General features: G+C 45.3%; 1 protein-coding gene across 1 annotated transcript in view; it reads left to right on the forward strand.

Annotated features, from left to right (window-relative positions):
• Positions 1-21,839, forward strand: part of obscna (obscurin, cytoskeletal calmodulin and titin-interacting RhoGEF a) — a 64,254-nt gene that overhangs the window by 16,601 nt on the left and 25,814 nt on the right. The window contains exons 18-40 of the mRNA XM_072681198.1: positions 814-1,080; positions 1,715-1,981; positions 2,076-2,342; positions 4,414-4,680; positions 4,814-5,080; positions 5,698-5,964; positions 6,072-6,338; positions 6,505-6,771; positions 7,690-7,956; positions 8,942-9,211; positions 10,020-10,298; positions 10,943-11,200; positions 11,339-11,605; positions 12,462-12,728; positions 12,815-13,081; positions 14,101-14,367; positions 15,378-15,644; positions 15,729-15,995; positions 17,070-17,336; positions 17,531-17,797; positions 17,891-20,212; positions 20,929-20,986; positions 21,084-21,220. Coding sequence (XP_072537299.1) covers positions 814-1,080; positions 1,715-1,981; positions 2,076-2,342; positions 4,414-4,680; positions 4,814-5,080; positions 5,698-5,964; positions 6,072-6,338; positions 6,505-6,771; positions 7,690-7,956; positions 8,942-9,211; positions 10,020-10,298; positions 10,943-11,200; positions 11,339-11,605; positions 12,462-12,728; positions 12,815-13,081; positions 14,101-14,367; positions 15,378-15,644; positions 15,729-15,995; positions 17,070-17,336; positions 17,531-17,797; positions 17,891-20,212; positions 20,929-20,986; positions 21,084-21,220 — 7,863 coding nt within the window. The remainder of the gene's footprint in view (positions 1-813; positions 1,081-1,714; positions 1,982-2,075; positions 2,343-4,413; positions 4,681-4,813; positions 5,081-5,697; positions 5,965-6,071; positions 6,339-6,504; positions 6,772-7,689; positions 7,957-8,941; positions 9,212-10,019; positions 10,299-10,942; positions 11,201-11,338; positions 11,606-12,461; positions 12,729-12,814; positions 13,082-14,100; positions 14,368-15,377; positions 15,645-15,728; positions 15,996-17,069; positions 17,337-17,530; positions 17,798-17,890; positions 20,213-20,928; positions 20,987-21,083; positions 21,221-21,839) is intronic.

A 21,839-nucleotide genomic window follows, 5' to 3' on the forward strand; every position in this document is an offset into this window, starting at 1 on the left:
AATAACTTAGGTTGATGCTCTACTGACTTTAACAGAGAGAATAGCATCACTGTCGCTGCTAATACAGGCTCAGCACAATGCTAACCGAACCGCACTATGTAACTCCGGTGGAGTGAAGTGGGCGGGGCAACACTCATTAGACATTAGTGTAAAATCCTGTAGTATTAGTCCTGTAGTACTGCCTCAGACCACATGCTTCTCGACCTTCAGATCAAGCTTCTGGAGCTTCTCTCAGCTTGTCCAGAAAAGCATGTTTCTTTTAGTTTGAATTCTACTTCTCGACTGTAGGGGGAACCCAAGAGCAAGAATAAGCTCTCGCATAACACTGCTTTAAGCTCTTACACCGCTTTTAAAAATCCACTCAAGTCGCTTCAAACTGGTGCATGCAGTGCATGGATTATCCACCAGGGGGCAGAAAATGCATTTCTGATTTGGTTATATATATAATGTATTATTAAGTCTTTCATTTATTATGTATTGATGTTATAGTTTACATATTATTTCATAATTATTTAAGGTTAATTGCTAATTCAATTATCACACTGATGTTGCAGAAGTCTGGGCTTTAAAGGGTTAACTAATAAAGGCTCTAAAAATAATGGTTCCACAAAGGGTCCCTTAAGCGAGGCCATATAAGACCAACTACATCAAGTGAAGGTTCTTTTTAACCTGGAAGAAATTCTTCCCACCCACACACCTCCTCTCCAAACATGGTTCTTAATGGAACCCGTAGTGGTTCTTCTGCAGCCTTGCTTAAGGAACGCTCTGAGTGAAGAGCAGTGATGTGCACCCATTGCTTTTCCTCTTCTGCAGGACAGCATGTCGGTTTTAAAGAGAAGCTGAAGAACCAAGTTGTTGAGGAGGGCAAAGCAGTGACCTTGCACTGTGAACTGTCCAAAGCTGGTGTTCCAGTGGAGTGGTGGAACGGAGAGGAGCTCCTCCAGCCCGGCCCAAAATATCAGATAAGAGAAAGAGACGCAACACATGAGCTTATCATCAGCGCCACGGTGCCGGAGGACAGCGGAGTCTACAAGTGTGTATGCGGAGACCAACGGACCAAAGCTACCATCCGAATTGTTGGTAATAGATTCAGTTGTTCTGAAATATTTACAAAATGCACTATATGTCCAAATATTTGTGGACACTCTGCTTCTAATCAAATCAAATCAACAAGGTGGTCTGGTGTCGTCAACAAGCAGCTTTACAGAATCAGGAATCAGTAAAAAGATTCAGTTGATTCAGTTGCTTTAAGTTGCACCTATTGCTTAAGCAGACAGTATAGTCCCTGTAGAGGATAAGTACTGCCAATAGAATAGGACTCTCTGGAGCAGATAAACACTGATCAAGCTATTGGCACCATGCTGCTTGATAATGCCAGACGTGGGCTAGTAGAGGGGTATAAAGCCCCCCAGCATTGAGGAGCTGTGGAGCAGAGCTCCATCTAGAACTTTTGGGATGAGTTGGGGTGATTGCAATCAAATCCTCACAGCAATGCTCCTCCTCCAAAATCTAGTAGAAAGCTGTACCTCTTCCCTGGACAGTAGAGACAGTCACTCCAACAAAAGCTGGATCAACTCTTTTTTTTAACACCCTGTGAACAGGTGTCCCAATACTTTTGTCCCAATACTGTTGCGTATACTTTCAAAAGTGTGAGTATGGGTATAGGTCAGTAGCACCATTCAGTGAATGTGTGTGTCATTCTGGGGTTGCTTAGGGTTACCGGCCACTTTCACACAAAACCTGAAGAGCCAAGAAGCTTCAGAAGAAGGCAGTGTGCTACTAAGATGTGAGCTGTCTAAAGCTGAGGTACCCGTGGAGTGGTGGAAAGGTGAAGAGCGTCTCATGCCAGGTGGGAGGCATCACATGAGACAGGAGGGCAAAATCAGTGAGATGGAAATCACAGATCTTCATCCGAACGATGCTGGGATGTACAGCTGTGTTACTGGAAAGCAGAGGAGCACTGCCGAGGTGAAAATCAAAGGTATCCTTTTCCGAAACTCTTAAAAATCCCTTGTTTGCTTGAATTTGCTTGAATTTGACAGCAGATCTAAACGGCTCTGTTTGCGTTGGGTCAGCTCTTCCCATTACTTTCAAACGGGAGCTGCAGGACCAGGTTTCTGAGGAAGGGGGCAGTGCGGTGTTCACCTGTGAACTGTCCAAACCTGGAGCTCCAGTGGAGTGGAGAAAGGGAAGACAAGCTCTGAGACCTGGAGAGAAGTACAAGATGAAGCTGGAAGGGAGAGCAACCAAGTTAGTGATAAATAACCTGGAAGAGGAGGATTCTGGGAGGTATACTTGTAAAACTAAAGATGCACAGTCAGCGGCTGAACTTACTGTGCAAGGTAAGCTCATCTCGACTCCTGTTAGTCTTTCCCGAACATTTCATTACAAATTCCACAGCCTAACAGCTCTGAGGAGAGTTTCCATGGTTACATCACCATATATTCATCTACTGACAAAGGAACGTCTGCCGAAGTTCCTTTGATCCACTGTTAGATTTGGACCACCATTGGAGCATCACATTTGACTAAACCCATAAAATTAAAACAGAGGATCGCTGGTTTGAACCCTGGTCATGCTGCTAGCCATCGGCAGCCGAGGACAGAGAGCACAATTATCCTGGCTCTCTCTAGGGTGGGCAGCTGGCGCTCTCCCCCCAAACTGCCTCGTTGCGGTGTTGACCACCACTGGTGTCTGCAGGCTGGTGTGTTGGAGCCGGGTATATGGCACTTCCCTCCAGGCACATTGGTTGGCCAGCCTGAGGGAGCGTGTGTTGGTCCGCCCTCACTAGTGTGCAGTGGGGGGAGGGGATTATGTACAGGTTGGGTAATTGGCGGTCCTAATTGAGGAGAAAATGGGTGAAAATTTGATACAATTTCTATATCAATAATAATAATAATAATAATAATAATAATAATAATAATAATAAATCTTGCAATAATAATATATACTCTGACTTTCAAGACTTTTTGACCAGTATGGACTTTTTCTTTTTTTTTGGATTAAGATCAAAATGTACTTCCTTTAGCTAATTATTCATTTTTAACACCTAATAAAACCCTCTTTGAGCGATTCCATAGAAGAACCTTTTTTGTATCAGAGATGTGTGATAATTAAGGTTCTTTACACTTCACATCTCTTACACAAACATGGTTCTTCTTCAATGGGCCTTCAAATCTGGACCTTCAGTTCAGTTTCCAGTCCTAGACTTTGTGAACTATGGTAGGTGTGACACTATGGGGTCAATCAGTAACATTAACTGTTACCTTAAAGTCCAGTGTGAACAAAATCCAGGACTGGAACTGGATTGAAGGTCCAGATTTAAAGACCTAGGCTTTATGGTAGGGCTGCTCAATCCTGGTCCTGGAGATCTACCACCCTGAAGAGTTCAGATCCAGCACAGCTGACTCGAATGGCCTTAATTTTAGGGGTGGATCTAAACTCTGAAGGGTGGTAGATCTCCAGGACCAGGATTGAGCAGCCCTGCTCTATGGCATCTCCCAAAGCACTTTCTATAGTATCTTAATTTATTATTATTATTATTATTATTATTATTATTATAATTATTATTATTAAGAGCAAGTGTGATTTAGTATTTATCAATTAGGGACACTTGTGGAGTATGGATATGTTGTTTAAATGTTCATAGCTTTAGTCCCAGCTTGGTGCAAGGTTCTTCATCCCTGGACGAGCTGCTTCTTTCGCTGGTACTGGACATTGTTTTGAGGTGTGGTCAAAATGATGAACTCAATGTAAATGCCTTGTTGTCTGTGTATGCTGGGAGGCAGCATAGGCTGAAGACTTACACTATATGTGCAAATGTTTGTGGACACCCCTACTAATGAATGCATTCAGCTTCTTTAAGTTGCACCTATTGCTGACACAGATGTGCTTACATAGTTTATCTAGTCCATGTAGAGAGGCACTGCCAATAGAATAGGACTCTCTGGAGCAGATAAACATCATGAAGCTATTGGCACCATGCTGCCTAATGCCAGGCGTGGACTAGAGGGGTATAATAAAGCCCCCCAGCTTTGAGCTGTGGAGCAGTGGAAGAACTGTGTTCTCTGGAATGATGGTAGTGGTGGAGCTCCATCCATTGCTTAGGGAGTTGGGGATGATGAGGTTCGGGTGATAATCATCCAACATCCTGACCTCACTGACACTTTTTTTTGTCACTGAGTGCAGTCAAATCCTCACAGCAATGCTCCTCCTCCAAAATCTAGCCGAAAGCCTTCTTCCTCCCTGGCCAGTAGAGACAGTTACTCCACCAAAAGCAGGATCAGCTCCTTTTCAGAATGAATAAATGAAACAATAAATGAGCAGGTGTCCCAATATTTTTGTCCATACCGTGTATGTCATGCCTAAGCTAGACTGTAGTGGCACCCAAGATTTTCTCATGACTTCTTGTAGTGCTTCCTGCTACCTTCAAAACCAAGCTGAAGAACCTGGAAGCTCAGGAGGGGAGCAGCCTCGGTTTGCACTGTGAGCTTTCCAGAGCTGGAGTACGGGTAGAGTGGTGGAAGGGTGCGGAGATGTTACGCACTGGGGAAAGGTATCAGCTCAGGCAAAGGGACGCAACAGCCGAGCTGCTGATCAGAAAAGCACAACCAGAAGATAGTGGGCTGTACCGCTGTGTGTGTGGAGACCAGAGCACCGAGGCCACCGTTAAAGTCAATGGTAGGAGAGCCTGTCTGCTCATTAATACTCATTACGTCTGTGGGAGCTATATGCTCCGGACACATGGCAGATTCTGTAGAGGCTTGAGGCATCAGAGACGGAAGCATCGTCATCTTTCTCTCGTTTCGTGTAGCTCAACCCATCACATTCAGGCAAGAACTGAAGAACCAAGAAGCTGAAGAGGGGAACAGTGTCACGTTACGATGCGAACTCTCAAAAGCTGGAGCTCAGGTAGAATGGTGGAGAGGAGAGGAGCTGCTCAAGTCTGGAGAGAAGTACCAGACGAGACAAATGGCAACAAAAGTGGAGCTGGTCATCAGGAAGGCTGTTCCTGAGGACAGTGGGGTCTATACGTGTGTGTGCTCAGAGCAGAAATCCAGAGCTACCATCAGAATCAATGGTAGGAAGCTAGTTCCAATTAGGGATGCACCGATACGGCTTTTCCAGTTCCGATATCGATACCGATACATAAACTTTGCATATCGGTCGATACCCGATACTAGTCCGAGACCAGTCCGATACCATTGTTGAATTAATAAACCGTATACCTCACCATGTGGGAGAGACTTAAGGCATCAGGATTTATTTAATAATTACTTTATATAATACAACAAATTAACACGTAGATATAAATGGACTTAATTGATATTTATTTGTCACTTGACACAGCATTCAAATGCAAAATAATAAAGGAGTCAAACTTCTTAAAATATATTCAAATACATAGAGTGTATCAGCCAAAACTAGCAATGAAAATAGCAATAAATAACAATAATTAATCTTATTTTACATTCAAAATTAAATCTAGCAGCTGAATTTCCATTTCCATTTCGGTTCCATAGATCGGCCATAATTATCCGATACCCGATCCAGCTGATTTTGTTAATATCGACCGGACCGATATCCAATCCTAGTTTCGGATCGGTGCATCTCTAGTTCCAATGATTATTGATCACATTTTTCACAGACTTGTTGGGAACTGTCTGTCTGAGCGGGGTGTAACCTGTATGTTCTCAGCTCTACCAGTGGTTTTCAAACAAGCCTTGAAAAACCAGGAGACGGTGGAAGGCAACAGTATCGCTTTACGCTGTGAGCTTTCCAAACCTGGAGCACTGGTGAAGTGGTGGAAAGGTCAGGAGGTGCTGACTGTGAGTGAAAAATACCACATGAGAACTGAGGGAAGGACCACGGAGATGATCATTAGGGATGTGGTATCTGAGGACGCTGGCTCGTACAGCTGCACAGTAGGTGACCAAAGGACTACCTCAGAAATCACAGTTCGGGGTAGGTTCCAGTACTGAGACCGAGAATCAAGTCAGTCAAGTAGGATGAATGTGTTTTTGGACACACATTTCTTGTGGGTAAGCTTCATGTTCCTATGGGTTCTGCAGCTCTTCCAGTGGCGTTCAAACGAGAGCTCCAAAACGAAGTTTCCAAAGAAGGTGGAACTGCCATGTTCAGTTGTGAACTCTCGAAACCTGGAGCCCCAGTGGACTGGAGGAAGGGAAGAGTAATTCTGAAGGCCGGAGATAAATATCAGATGGTACAAGAAGGAAGAATCACCAAACTCATTGTTCACAACATCGAGGAAAGTGATGGTGGGAACTACTCATGTAAGACCAAGGATTCAGAGTCAACCGCTAAGCTGACTGTTCAGGGTAAGGCAGGGAAGGCAGTGTGGTGGCTTGCTATTGCTTGCTATTATAACGAGCTGTCGGTTGCCTACATCTGCTTCATCTTGCACTCCAAGGCCTTGCATGGCTTTACGCTGGGTTATGGTGTATAGCATCTCCTGCTGTTTCTTTTCTGGCTACACTCCCACAGTTCCACCCATCGTCTTCAAAGTGAAGCTGAAGAATCAGGAGGTTGAGGAGGAAAGCAACGTAAGCCTGCATTGTGAGTTGTCGAAAGCTGGCCTTCCCGTCCAGTGGAAAAAAGGGGAGGAGGTGCTGAAGTGTGGACTGAAGTATCTAATTAGGCATCAAGACGCTGCAGTGGAGCTGATGATCAAGAAAGCAATGCCTGAAGACAGTGGAGTCTATAGCTGCATATGTGGGGATCAGAAAACCAAAGCTACTGTCAAGGTTTTTGGTAGGGTGATGTCCTGTAAAGCAGCTGTTGTCCAAGCCTGGTCCTGGAGAAACCACTGTTTTACACTGTTTTTGTGGTTTCCTGCGCTAACACACCACCTTCACCTCAGGAAGGTCTTGGTAATTAGCTGATCTGCTGGATCAGGTGTGTTGGAAGCAGGATGAATACTAAAATGTGCAGAGCAGGGGGTTCTCCTTGGGTTGGGGACTATGGCTCCAAAGCTCTGAATGATGCTTGAATGATCAGCCCCTAAACTACAAGTGTACACCGATCAGCCATAACATTAGTACCACCGATAGGTGACTAACATTGATGATCTGGTGCCTATGGCTGCTGTCAAGGGGTGGATGTATCAGCAAGTGATCAAGCAGTTCTTGAAGCTGGACAAAAGGATGAGCGTAAGAATCCCAAACATCAGGGAGGTCCTGGTTTTCTGGGGTGTTCCTGGTAGACACTGGTAGACACTGGTGGTCAGTAACATCAGGGAGGTCTTATGGGGTGTTCCTGGTTCCTGGGGTGTTCCTGGTAGACACTGGTAGACACTGGTGGTCAGTAACATCAGGGAGATCTTATGTGGTGTTCCTGGTAGACACTGGTGGTCAGTACCTTCCAAAAGTGCTCAGAGGAAGGACACCTGGTGGACCAGTGACAGGGTCATGGGTGCCTAAAACTCATCGATGTGATCCATGGAGGCCCCCGCAGATACCACAGGACACCTTTAGAGGTCTTGTGGAGTCCATGCCTCAAATGGTCAGATCTATTGTGGTGGCACGAGGGGGGCCTACTAATGTTATGGCTGAGAGCTGACACTTGTTTTGTTTGGTGGGTTAATGAGTATTGATGTGTGGGCCCACTTACAGACCCTTAGCCTTAGTAATTGACCCTTTTGCCTCCTTTTATATTACTTTGATTGTTTAGCGACTCCAGTTACATTCAGACAAAACCTGAAGAACCAGGAGGCTCCAGAAGGGGGCGTGGTAGTCCTGCATTGTGAGCTGTCTAAGGCTGGGGTACCTGTGCAGTGGTGGAAGGGTGAAGAGGAGCTTAGTAATGGAGCCAAATACAAGATGAAACAGGAGGGATCGGTTGCTGAGCTACACATTAAGAACGTCCTTCCAATGGACGTTGGGGAATATAGCTGTGTGATCGGAGACCAAAAGACCACAGCTGAAGTGAATGTGAGGGGTATGTGCTACACAACCTGTCTTGACCTCCTCAGGAAGTAGTTTTAAAGGTGCCAGGGAATGCATTTACTGACTATACTAAATGTATACGCAAACAATGCCCAGATGTGGTTTAACAAGCCTATTTACCACCCTGTTATTTACTGATTTTCCTTTGACGGACGGCTTTACGGCACTGGCCACGCCTCACAGGACCAACATATTATAGCACAGTTTTAACACTGTACCAAAAACACGAGTCTTAGCGGTAAAAAATAGTGCTGCTGTCCTCTCATTGTGTCCTCTCAGTGCAATGTGAAGAGATTGTAGCCAGTTAGCTATTAGCCATTCCCCCACTCGCTTTACCAGGTTTGTCTTTCTTGATTCTAAGCCGGTCTTTCCCATCTGGTATGAGTTTAGCTCCAGTTTGGTTCAGCTGAAGAAGTCCAGTTTGTTTGTTGTGAAGAATTCGGACAATGGAGGGAAGAGATGGTACTAGAAAAGCCACGGCAACAAGACCTGGTAGCAACCCGTATTCCCATAACTAGCAGAGTCTGGAGGTGATGAGCAGCTCTCCAGTGTTTCACCATTCAGCTTTGACTAAGGATTTCGCTAGTAGGTGGGGTTTATGTATTTTTGGGGGGTATAAATATAGCAAGTAAGGACTGTGATGTAACAGTTTTGGGGTTTTGGGATCGGCTTGTTTTTACAGCGCTGTTCTGGTTCTGCTGGATGTTCTTTTGAGCCGAACGGTCCATGTACTGAACTGCAACAACAACTACGCCAAGGAAAATTCCAATCTAGGGCCTCTTTCTTTAATCATTTGCTCACTCCTAATGACCTTCTAATTGACTGTGCATCCATTCTTCATGACGTATATCCACATACATTCACTGGCACGGTATATATAATTTAGTAGCCCTAGAAGCCATGTGTCAATAGTTTGTCCACAGTGTAAATATAAGACCTTACTCACCTTCAACATTTCCTGACACCCTGCCCCACAGCTGCAGCCTCCGTGTTCTTCGAGAAGGAGCTACAGAGTCAGGAGGCGATGGAGGGAGACTCTGTTATGTTCAGCTGTTTGCTGTCCAGTTTAAACGCCCCTGTGACTTGGAAAAAAGACTCAAAGCAGATCACACAAGGTGGTCGATTTACCCTCCACCGGAAGGGCTCGACTCATGAGCTTGAGATCAGAACGCTGAAGCCTGAGGATGCAGGTGTTTACACCTGTAATACCAGGGGCAAGAAGTCCTCGGCAACCCTTAGAGTTATTGGTAAGTCACACCTGGTTATTACTTATAGACATAAGTAATGAGGAAGTACATGAAGACTGACTTGAAATACCATAACAAGCACCACAGCAACCACCTGAAACACCCTGGCAACCACCTGGAATACCATAACCACATAAAACACTTTAGCAACACCATAGCCCCCACCTGAAATATCTCAGCAGGCACCTTGGATAACATAGCAACCATCTTGGAACACACTGACAACACCACATCAACCGCTTTGCAACACCTTAGCACCCACCTGAAATAAATAAGCAGCCTCTCTAGCAACCACCAGGACACCTTGGCAATCACTTGAAATACCACAGCTACCACCAGAAAACACTCTAGCAACACCATAGCCCCCACTGTGTGACACTTTAACACCCACCTAAAATACCTTAGCAGCCACCTAGGATAACTTAGCAACCACCTTGGAACACATTGACAACAACACCTTAGCACCCATCTGAAATACCTAAACAGCCTTACTAGCAACCACCTGGCATACCAAAGCAACTGCTTCTCAACAGCATTGCAACAACCATAGCAACCACCTAAAATACCTTTGCGTGTGTCCTAGCAATCACCTGGTATACCATAGGGGTCATCTAGGAACATGTCGACAACAAGTAGCACCAACTTAGTGACACAAGAGAAACCCCATTGGGCACCTTAATAACCACCTGAAAAACCATAGCAACTGCATAGCAACCAGGTCACTGGCAACTCAGTGGAAAGCGGTGTTTAAAAAAAGCATGAAAAGAGACCCGCTAAGAACTGCTCTGATGAAGAAATGTGCTTTCAGAGCGTGTGAGGATTGTGAGAGGGCTTCGAGACATCACGGTCACCGCCGGAGAAAACGCCCATTTCGTATGCGAGCTCTCACATGAGGACGTCACTGATGGAGCGTGGTGGCTGGGCTCCAGCGTTCTGCAGGAAAATGAGATGAATCAGATGAGCTGCTGTGGCTGCGAGCATCACCTGGTCCTCACCATGACAACACCTGAGGAGTCAGGCATTGTGGCCTTTGTGGTGGGAGAAGAGAGGACTTCAGCTCGTCTGAGAGTGAACAGTAAACCCAAAGGTGAGAACCTGGGAGGTGCTGAGCAGCGTTAAGGTCACAAACTCAGTCAAGGTTAGGAGCCTGGTATTAAGCCCAGCATTGGCCTTTATTGAGGATTTCACAGAGTACAAGAGAAGTCTCCCATAGTGTACACATGATAAAACACATGGTGGTGGTTCTCCATCACTGTGTTCATCATTAGAACATCTCCCAAGTTCTCCTCTCTCATGGAGTCTAGTATTATTTAGAGTTCTCCTCAGATCAACACCTGGTTTGGTGGTAAATCAGGGCTTAATGATGGTAAATCAGGTGAGCTGCTGCTGCTGCTGATGATGATGATGGAGTTGAACACATCCTCCACGCTGTGCTGGCTGGACTGGGGGAGAACCCTGGAGGAACCGAGCTACTTTCTTTCTTCAGAATGAGAAGCTCTTGTTTCTCCTTTTTACTGGATTTATCTTCACCTGCTTTATCTGTTCTGATGAGATCTGGAGCTTCTACTGTAGAAACCCTCTCACTGCTGAGAGACGGGGGGTAGAGTGATGGGATTAGAGAACTTTTTCCATGGTTTGAATCCTGTAGCTGCTTCCATACACTGTGTAGATGATTTTGAATGAATGGACCAATAAAAATGCTCAGCTTTTATTGCCTTTCTCTCCCTGTAGTTCTGATCGAGGAGAAACTGAAGGACGTGGCGATCTTCGAGGGTGATACTGCCACCCTATCCTGTGTTACCTCTGATAACTGCACACCTGTCACCTGGAAGCGAAACAACGCCACCCTGCTGGCGGGGGAGAAGTACGAACCTCGCAAAGAAGGGAAGCGGAACCTGCTTCTGATACACAGAGTCGGAAAGGAGGATGCCGGCACTTATATGTGTGACACAGGAGACTCGCAAAGCACTGCTGCTCTGGTGGTTAAAGGTAAAATATGGTCAAATGCTGGATATTCGGTTCTAGATATCTTGATGGCAGACCAACTGAGGTGTAAGACTGTGATGAAAAGGTGATTTTATAGATTGTCTACACTGTCGATGTTGATACCTACATTCTTTGCCCCAGAGCGTCTGTTGTTCTTCCGTGAGGAGCTTCAGAACCAGCAGGCTGATGAGGGGGAAACTGCCTTCTTGTCCTGTCAGACCTCCAAAGCTGGAGTTGCAGTGCAGTGGAAGAAGGGAGCTGTTCCGCTTAGGCCAGGAAACAAGTATGAGATGAAGCAGGATGGCTGTGAACTACAACTTCAGATCCATGACCTCACAGTTCAGGACAGTGGTGCCTACAGATGCTGTGCTGACAGCATCGAGACCACAGCCAGTCTTACTGTAAAAGGTGCAAACCAAACGCCCAAGAGGACTGAAGAGTCAGTCGGTCGGACTTAGACTTAAAGATTTTTAACTTCTGCATCTCAGCTTAAAAAAATCCACACTGATCTGAGCCTCAAAATCACCAGTAAATGATCTGCAGCTGAAACTCATCAAATACTGGGTAAGATGTTTAGTTTGTGGCTCCGCCCCCTCAATCTGTTTCCTGTTTATTCCCATCTGCAGGTTAGAGCGCCCCCTATCACATGACTTCCCCAGACTGGGAGGCTTTTTACAGTGGAGTGCTGTCAGCCCTGGCTGGGATTTGAACTGGTGATCTCCTCACATTTGATGATGATGAGCAGCAGTTAGACCGTAGGGCCGGTCTAGAGCTGTGAAACTACACTCTATACGAACCCAGTTCTGAGGAAATTTACCTTCCCTTCTTTCTCAGACTCAGAAATGCACACGGCTTCACAGCTCTAGAGTGGAGCGACTGTCTAACTGCCTGCTTGATACGAGACTTGGGAGGTAGTAATAAACATCACAGCCTTCTGTGGCCAGGAGTCTATGAGTATGAGGGCCTCTCCTCATGTGATAGGGGGTTCTCTACTAGCCTACAGATGGGAATAAACAGTAAACAGATTGAGGGGGCGGAGCCACAGACTGAACATCTTATGCAGTATTTGATCAGTTTCAGCTGCAGATCATTTACTGACGATTTTGAGGCTCAACTCAGTGTGGACTGTTGATCAAACAGAGATGCAGAAGTTAGAAATGTGAGTTAGGAGAACTTCAGACTGAACTGTTCGGTACTCAGATACTTTAGCTGCAAAAATTGAGAAATGCATCGCTCTAACCTTAACAGCTCTTCTTCTTTCTAGAACAACCACTGTTCTTCTGCGAGGAACTCCAGAGGTTAGAAGTAGAAGAGGGTGAAACTGCTTTCCTCTGCTGTGAGCTGTCTAAACCTGGAGTTGCAGTGCAGTGGAAGAAAGGATCAGTGCCCCTGAGACCTGGAAGCAAATATGAGATGAAGAAAGATGGCTGTGAATTCCAGCTGCAGATACATGACCTGAAATGCCAGGACAGTGGAATCTACAAATGTTGTGCTGGTACACTAGAGACAACGGCTAACCTTGTAGTCAAAGGTAAGCGATGTGGCTATGATGGATTCAGTTACATCAATCAAACCGCTAAATAGATGACTAGGCTTTTTTTTGACTTGCTACCTTAGAACAACCACTGTTCTTCAGTGAGGATCTTCAGAATCAGCAAGCTGAGGAGGGTGAAACTGCCTTTCTGTGCTGCGAGCTCTCCAAACCTGGAGTTGCAGTGAAGTGGAAGAAAGGAGCCGTGGTCCTGACTCCAGGAGACAAATATGAAATGCACCAGGATGGCTGTAAACTGCAGCTTAAGGTCCACGACCTGAAAGGAAAGGACAGCGGTACCTACAAATGCTGTGCTGGTAGCTTGGTTACTGCAGCATCCATTATAGTAAAAGGTATGTCCAAATGTTTGTGGACACCCCTTCTAATGAAGGCAATCCGCTACTTTAAGCTGTACCCATTGTTGACACACAGCTTGTCTAGTCCCTGTAGAGAAGTATTGCCAATAGAATAGGACTCTCTGGAGCAGGTAAACACTTATGAACCTATTGGCACCATGCTGCCTAATAATGCCAGGCTTGGGCTAGAGGGGTATAAAGCCCCCCAGCATTGAGGAGCTGTGGAGCAGTGGAAGAACTGTGTTCTCTGGAATGATGATGGTGGAGCTCCATCCAGTATATTTGGATGGGATGAGTTGGGGAGTTGGGGACGATGAGGTGTGGTGCTGATCATCCAACATCCTGACCTCAGTAACATTGTAGTTGCTGAATGCAATCAATCAAATCCTCACAGCAAACCTTGCCTGCACAGTAGAGACAGTTACTCCAACAAAAGCAGGATCAACTCTTTATAATACCCCTGATTTTGAAAGAAACAATGAACGAGAAGGTGTCCAAATACTTTTTTATATTTAGTGTAGCAGCTGTAAAGGCTCCCTTGGACCATGGACCGGACCAGAAAAGGTGGTCTCGGTCTGGAACCATAATTGGGTTGATTTGCAGTAGGAAAACCGTTCAGTTCAGGATAGTTCAGACTTTCTGACCAATTACAGGACGTTGAGGCAGGCAGGTTGACGATTATATCTGGGTGATGATATAACTGTTTCTTCTGAGAACTGGAACTAGTCTGAAGTTCTGCGAGTTCTTCAAGTTCTGGTTCTGCTGGTAATGCTGTAATAACATACTAAAGTCAGACCTCACACCTCAATAAACCAATCAGTGTCAAGTACAGGAAGACCCAGACCATGTAGGAGATGATGGCGGTAGATCATCTTTGGTCCGAATCTTGGTCTGGACTTTTAAGTGTAACTACGTCCAGAGACTCTGGATGACCATGGATGGATTTCCTATATTTGCACATCTACAATGATTTAGAGGTGTGCCCAAATGACAGAGTTGCTGATTTACCCTTTCAGAACAGCCACTTTTCTTCCGTGTGCAACTGGAAAGCCTGGAAGCTGTGGAGGGTGAGAATGCCCTGCTGTGCTGCGAACTCTCAAGGCCTGCAGCTGCAGTGCAGTGGAAAAAGGGCACAGTGCTGCTGAGGCCTGGAGACAAGTATGAAATGAAGCAGAATGGCTGTCAGTTACAGCTTAGAATCCATGGTTTGACCAATCAAGACAGCGGTTCGTACAAATGCTGTGCAAGTGGCATCATGACTGCAGCGTACCTTGAGGTAAAAGGTATGTAGAAGTTCAGTGTGTCGGTTTTAGTCCTTTAGAGTAGATTAGACTGTAAACACTAATGATAATAACACTCCTACAGAAAGTGGTGGTGGTTCTCCATCACTGTGTTCATTATTAGAACATCTCCAAAGTTCTCCTCTCTCATGGAGTCTAGTGTTATTTAGAGTTCTCCTCAGATCAACACCTGGTTTGGTGGTAAATCAGGGCTTAATGATGGTAAATAAGGTGAGCTGCTGCTGCTGATGATGATGATGATGGAGTTGAACACATCCTCCTTGCTGTGCTGGCTGGACTGGGGGGCGTCCAGGAGAAACCTGGAGGAACCGAACTATGCTCTTCAGACTAGCTCACCGACAAGATCTCACTACTTTCTTTCTTCAGAATGAGAAGCTCTTGTTTCTCCTTTTTACTGGATTTATCTTCACCTGCTTTGTCTGTTCTGATCAGATCTGGAGCTTCTACTGTAGAAACTCTCTCACTGCTGAGAGACTTTATGATTTACAGTACTGGGGTTGTACCATTTCGTGTGACCCTGCCTGGTAAAGGACTCAGGCCTTGCCCTCAGAGCCTTAGCAGGGTAAGGCTGACAGCTGGGTAATGGTAATGATGCCAATGCTGCGATAACAATGCTAACACTCTGATAGCGATGCTAACACTGCTTTAGAGATGCTAACGGCATCATAGCAATACTAATGCAAGAGTAGCATTGCTGCTAATGCTGCGGGACCAGCGGTTGCCGTAGTAGCGGAAGTGATGCTGGGCGTCCTCCCAAAGACAACTGGTAGGTGAATTGGCTATGGTAACTTGCCCCTAGGTGTGGGTGTGTAAAGGAATAGCTGTGCTATGTAATTCCTGCTTGTTGCCCAGTGAGGCTCCAGGTGCTGGATCTGGACCCACTGTGACCCTGAGCAGGTTGAAACAGGCAAGAAGATGATAAAGGAAAGCCTGTATTAGTAATTAGTAACTAAGTTCTGTGAACATTTGATTATTTCCTTCAATCCCTGTAGAACAACCGCTGTTCTTCAGAGTGGAACTTCAGAGTGCAGAAGCAGTGGAGGGTGAAGCTGCACTGCTGTGCTGTGAGCTCTCCAAGCCTGGAGTTGCAGTGCAGTGGAAGAAGGGTGCAGTTTTGCTGAGCTCTGGGAGTAAATATGAGAAGAAGCAGAATGGTTGTGAGGTGCAGCTTAAGATCCATCATTTATCAAAGCAGGACAGTGGTTTGTACAAGTGCTGTGCTGGCAGGCTCGAAACCACTGCATCCCTTGATGTTAAAGGTACGTAGATGTTCTCAGAGCGTATTCTAAACACTGTGGATGTAGCTGTAGCAGCCATAGCGGTCTTCTCTGTATTCCTCGTAGAACAACCATTGCGATTTCATAAGGAACTCCAAAGTCTGGAGTTGGAGGAGGGTAAAACTGCCCTGCTTTGCTGTGAACTCTCTAAACCTGGAGCTCCAGTGCAGTGGAAGAAGGGTGGTCTGCTGCTTAGGCCAGGAGACAGGTACACAATGACGCAGAATGGAGGCGAAATGCAACTCGAGATTCGTGATGTTGTAAGCCAGGACAGCGGCGCTTACAGATGTTGTGCTGGCAGTCTGGAGACAACAGCAAATCTTCGTGTGAAAGGTATGTGAGTTGTGAGCCCATTGATTAACCCCCAGTGTTTTCAGTAATCCACCTGCAGCTCCAAGTCATGAGAGCCACCTGTTGACTCTTAGAAACTCGTCTTCCGATGCTGTGAGTTTGAGTGGGTCAGACCTCTTCCTGTGCCGGACCTCTTCAGTTTACTCCAGTCCAGTCTTCTGATGGTGTAGGGTGGAGTCCTCCTCATCCTCACCACACTCTGGCTTTATCTGGAGTTCCTCTAAAGGAAAGAGCTCCACTGTTGAGAGTTAGAAAGCTCTGTCTGTGGTTCTCTGTGGATTGAGGGGCTTTTTCTAGTCATTATGGGAGCAGTCTGAAGGAGCAGTGTCACGGCAGAGATGCAGTAACACCGTCTGCTCAACATTGCTCTTATACACATTAAGGGTTTGTAAATTATTTGCATCCATTCCCGAAGCTTCATTTACTTCCATTGATACAGATCAGCTGGAAGTTGTTACCGAATGAATGGCCCCTTTTTTGTAGTTTACAAAGCTCTGGTTTACTGTGTACCTTTTGTACTATTTCAAGATGTATGGGTGTTCTATATGTAACCCATTTGAAATATGGAGCTACTAGAACCCCATATATCATTTAGAAGTGCAATAGCATGTAGCATCCAAACGGGGGCGCCATAAGACCTTAAGCATAACATTTATCCTACCCGGGTAGACAGGTCTTAGACACAGTCATAACCGCATTAAGCATCATTCCTTCGCTACATCCATTGAAGGATACAAACTGAACTAATCCGGAACTCCATTTTATTTCATTATTCTTCTTTATTTGATGAAACCAGCGCTGAATGTTTTATTGCATAATTTGTGGAGCAATAAATGTGTTAATCCTTCAACTTCCTGTCAAGTCGTCTCTGATTTAAAGACATACCGCTGACCAAACCTAGTTAGATGTTAGTGCCACTTTTATTACTCCTTTAGTAAGCACAGGTGCTACATATAACTTTTGACTGGCCGTTTATGTACTATAGAGATCATTAGCAGAATTGACCAATCGTCGTTTTGGCAATACTTTAATAATGTGTCTATCTGTCTTGTTCAGAGAAACCTCTGTTCTTCTGCAAGGAGCTCAGAAATCAAGAAGCACTGGAAGGTGAAACTGTCCTTCTCTACTGTGAGATTTCTAAACCCGGGGTTCCAGTGCAGTGGAGGAAAGGAACGGTGCTTCTGAAGGTGGGAGATAAATATGAAATGAAACAAGATGGCTGCAAGCTGGAGCTTAAAATCCATGACCTGAAGAGTCAAGACAGTGGCTCCTACAGGTGCTGTGCTGGTAGTGCAGTCACCACAGCATCTGTTGTAGTTGAAGGTTGGTATGATGGTTGTTATGATGGAGCCATTAAGGATTAACTCCTTAAACCATAGACATATTAGTCAGTATCAGTTATGGTTGGATATCTGTTAGCTTTGAGATTCAGGATTTGAAATGTGGGCTGAAGGGTTGAAGGGTTGAGGGGTTTAAATGTATCGAGAGTCTGAATGCCTTTTTTTTGTTCTCTCCAGAACAACCTTTGTTTTTCTGCAAGGAGCTTAAAAGTCAAGAAGGAGTTGAAGGTGAGACTGTCAAGCTTTGCTGTGAACTTTCTAAACCTGCAGTTGCAATACTGTGGAAAAAGGGAGCAGTGTTGCTTAAAAATGGGAGTAAGTATGAGATTAAGCAGAATGGCTGTGAGTTACAGCTCAAAATCCATAGCTTGAAGAGCCAGGATGGTGGCTCCTACAAGTGCTGTGCTGGGAACATAGAGACAACAGCTTCTGTTTATGTAAAAGGTAAATTTTTGAGTTATATTTCCAGTATGGTCTCAGACTTAGTCTTAGTCTTAGTCAATACAGACTTTTTATTTTATTTTTAATGCCTTCCAGAGTTTCCAACCAAGCCTGAGAACATCCCTCAGGTACCACCACGCTCAAAGGGTAAGACTGTCCAAGACGTTCCTGTTCTTGATGGACAAAACAAGGACAAGCCAACTGTGAGGCAGCAATCTGTGGGCTCTGCCTTCGGGCCAATTGAGGATGACCACCTGGACCATGGTGTGAAGAGGACAGGGGAGCAAATCGTCCAGAAAAAGACATTAGTGAGGCAGAAGATGAAGGAGGATGAAAGGCCAAAGATGACACTAGACATCATCAAACCATCTAATTACTTGGAGGAAACCTCTGAGCTTCCTCTGTCTGTAGACCAAGTTTCTGCAGAGCAGAGAAACAGGCACCAGGAGATTCCTGCTGTAAATGCTGCGAAGATCTCTGCTGGAGAAAACCAGGAAAAGATTATGCAGCAAGGGTGGATTCAAGACCTGAATACAACAGCCGAGAAACGTAAGACGCATGCCGACAGTACGCCTCAAGCACCGCCTCGCTCCAAAGGAAGACTAAGCCAGCCAGGTGTTGATCATAGCCAACAGACTGTTCTGGAATCAAGGAAACAGGTTATGGTCAAGAAGCCATCCATGGAAACACCTTCATTAGAAGGTGAACAGCTGGATCTCAGGACAAGGGAAGAGAAAGGTAACAGGCAAAAAGTAAAAGACGACACACCAGATGTTGATAGTGAAAAATGTCCAGAATCCAAACAGGTTCGATCCCCCAGTGAACCTGAGAAGAACCTGCCAAAGCATGTTGTGGAGAAATCAGCAAGTGATCGTGTTATAGACCAGAGAAGTAAAATGCAGCACCTAATTGCAGTGAAACCCATCGAAATGTCAATGAAACATGGTGTGGAGGGAGGGCCATCTGCGGAAACATCTTGTACAGACAAATTGCAAAGTGAACAACTGGAGGAACCCTCAGAAAGACAAACACTAATAGGGAAGCAACCAGTTGTGCATGCTGGAGAACATCCAGAACCCAAAAAGGTTAAATTCCCTAGTGGATCTGAGGAGAACCTGCCAAGGTATGTTGTGGAGAAAGCAACCTCAGAAAGGTCCATTAAACAGGCAGAGGCCAGAGTGACATCTCTGGGAACCACTTGCAGAGACAATTTACGGAGTGAACAACTGGATCTATGGAAGAACAAACAAGAAAGGGTAGATGCCACAGAGGAACAACCACAACAAAGGCAAAAGCTAGACCAGAAACTAGTAGTGCATGCTGGAAAACATCCAAAAGTGGCTCAATCACCCAGTGAATCTGAGGAGAACCTGCCAAAGCATGCTGTAGATGTTACAGACCAGAGAAGTAAGACCAAGCAACACCAAGATGTTGAGATTCCATCAAAAACAACAGTGAAACAGGTTGTTCCACCACAAAGACATAAGGTTATAGACAAGAAACCAATTATACTTGCTGGAAATCATCCTGGGGAGCCTGAGGAGAACCTGGCGAAGTATGCTGTGGAGAAAGCAGCAAGTGGGAGCGTTGTGGACCAGAGAAGAACTTCGCAGAGAGTGCTGGAAGCAGAGCAAGCTGAACAGAAGGTACCTCAGGCAGCATACATAGGAGATACTAGAGAGCAGATAAACAAGCATGAGGCCTTTACAAAGGAAAGGACACAATCAATAACCAAGCCTCAAAAGAAGAAGATGGCGGATGACGCCGGTACTGACAGTGCAAGTGTGGATCTCTGTACTGAAGACCACAGGACTCGAGCAGAGGCATTTACAGAATCCGCAACGGACACCACCTCTCCTCAGGTCATCATTACGGAACAACGACCTCAGGATACCTCTGGTATGGATGTAAGTGCTGAGGATGAGTCAGAGATGTTGGAGGCTGCCATTAAGATCCAGGCTGCCTTCAAGGGTTTCAAAGCTCGGAAGGACATGCGGCCTGTCTTCAAGGAGGTCTTCAAGAACCAGAATGTGGAGCTAAGTGGAACGGTTTGTCTGGAGTGTGTAGTTGAGGGTAAGGCCAGCGTTGTGCGCTGGTTGAAGGACGGAGGAGATCTGAAGCCAGGGAAACGGCACAAGATCAGCCGTACTGAGGATGGCAGGTGCATTCTGATCATTTTTGATCCAACTCCCAAAGATGCAGGGATCTACACTTGTGAAGTGGCCAATAAGTTTGGGACTGTTAGCTACAATGGGAATGTGACTGTGGGTCATCCCAAGAAGCCAATAAGCCAAACTCCACAGAGACCAGATCCAACTGAAGAGGAGTCCCTGAGGCATGCCTACGACCTTCCTGGCGATGATCATACCATCGGCAAGATTCAGGAGAAACGGAAAAGCCTTGTATCAGTCAGCTCTGGTATGGTCCTGAATTCAACTCCATGAATAGCTCCATATCACATATATATATATATATATATACATCAGTGCTCCTGACAGCACCACCTTCCAGCAGATTTCGGATCCCTAGCCCTTCTACCTTGAGAAGTCCTTGATTGGCAGAATAGGGTGTGTTAGATTCGGGTTTGGTTTCAAAATCTGCAGGAAGGTGCACTGTCCAAACGTTTGTGGACACCACTTCTAATAGATGCAATCAGCTCCTTTAAGTCATTAATCCAATGCTGACACAGATGTGCAAATGCACACACAAACACACACAGCTTGTCTTGTGCCTGTAGAGACGTACTGTCAAAAGATTAGGACTATCTGGGGCAGATTAAAAGTATAAAGCCCCCCAGTATTGAGCTGTGGAGCAGTGGAAGAACTGTGCTCTCTGGAATGATGGACGGTGCTCCATCCAATACTCTTGGGATGAGTTGGGAGTTGGTGATCATCCATCATCCTGACCTCACTGATGCTCTTGTGGCAGAATGCAATCAAATCTCATTCCAGTGCTCCTCAAAAAATCTAGTAGAGCCTTCTTCCATGGACAGTAGAGACAGTCACTCCAACAAAAGCAGGATCATCTCTTTTTAATACCCTTAATTTCAAAAGAAACAATGAATAAGCAGGTGTCCAAATACTTTTGCCCATATTGGAGACCATTGCTATACAATATTTTTTGCTCTTTTTTAGTGTCCTGTCCCTCAGATTATGACACCGCCCCTGATGCAGAGATTGGACCCCCATCCAGGTAATATTGGCAAACTAATCGTATTGATTTTGCAGCTTAAAAGTTTACAATTTTTATCAAATGATATTTGATGTAGTTTCCTTGTACAATTTCACAGGGAAAAAGAAGTGGCAACAGCAAAAGCCAAAACTTTAGGAACTCCTAAAGTTCCAGAAATTTCCCAAACGCCAGAAGAGCAAATGCCTCATGTCAGTCCTGAGCCACAGAAGGCCACTGTACTGTTGACAGTTAAAGGTCAGTAAGTGTGTTCATAGTGCATCATAACACAACCTAGCCTAGCCTAGCTGTTAGCCTAGCACCTAGCTTGCTTTCCTGGCTTCCATGTTGTGTGCCCTAGATTCTCTACAATGTGTGTCCTGGTGCTCCCCTTGGCTTCCTTACACAGATACCCGAAGCAGTGCTTGTTCTGTCAGCCCTTCTCCTTGCACTAGCTTCCATTTTCTTCAGTAGTAGTCATTGTGTTTAGCCTGGAAAGGCTAATGAGTCAGGACTGTGATGTAACAGTTTTGAGGTTTTGGAATCGGCCCATTTTACTGCTCTGTTTTGGTTCTGCTGGATGTTCTTTTGAAGGATTAAAAGCAGTGTTTGAGCTTCATGACTTGCTCTCGTATCCAACTATAGCAAGATAAACACAGTTTAACACGAGCAACGAGCAACATGACTGTTAATATTGCTAATATTGAGAAAAGAATAACAAAGGAAAGCGTTGCATGTAGCTTTAGCACTTGGTGTACTGTATTCTTGTAAACGTAGCCACAAATAAGAAGGTGAAATTGGGATGAAATTGAGGAACGGGGCAGTCTTTACTCTAAATTTCAATTGCAATTGTCCTGTTGATTCAATTTTCCTTAGT

Source organism: Salminus brasiliensis, chromosome 6 (assembly GCF_030463535.1).
Source record: "Salminus brasiliensis chromosome 6, fSalBra1.hap2, whole genome shotgun sequence".
NCBI classification, from domain to species: Eukaryota; Metazoa; Chordata; class Actinopteri; order Characiformes; family Bryconidae; genus Salminus; species Salminus brasiliensis.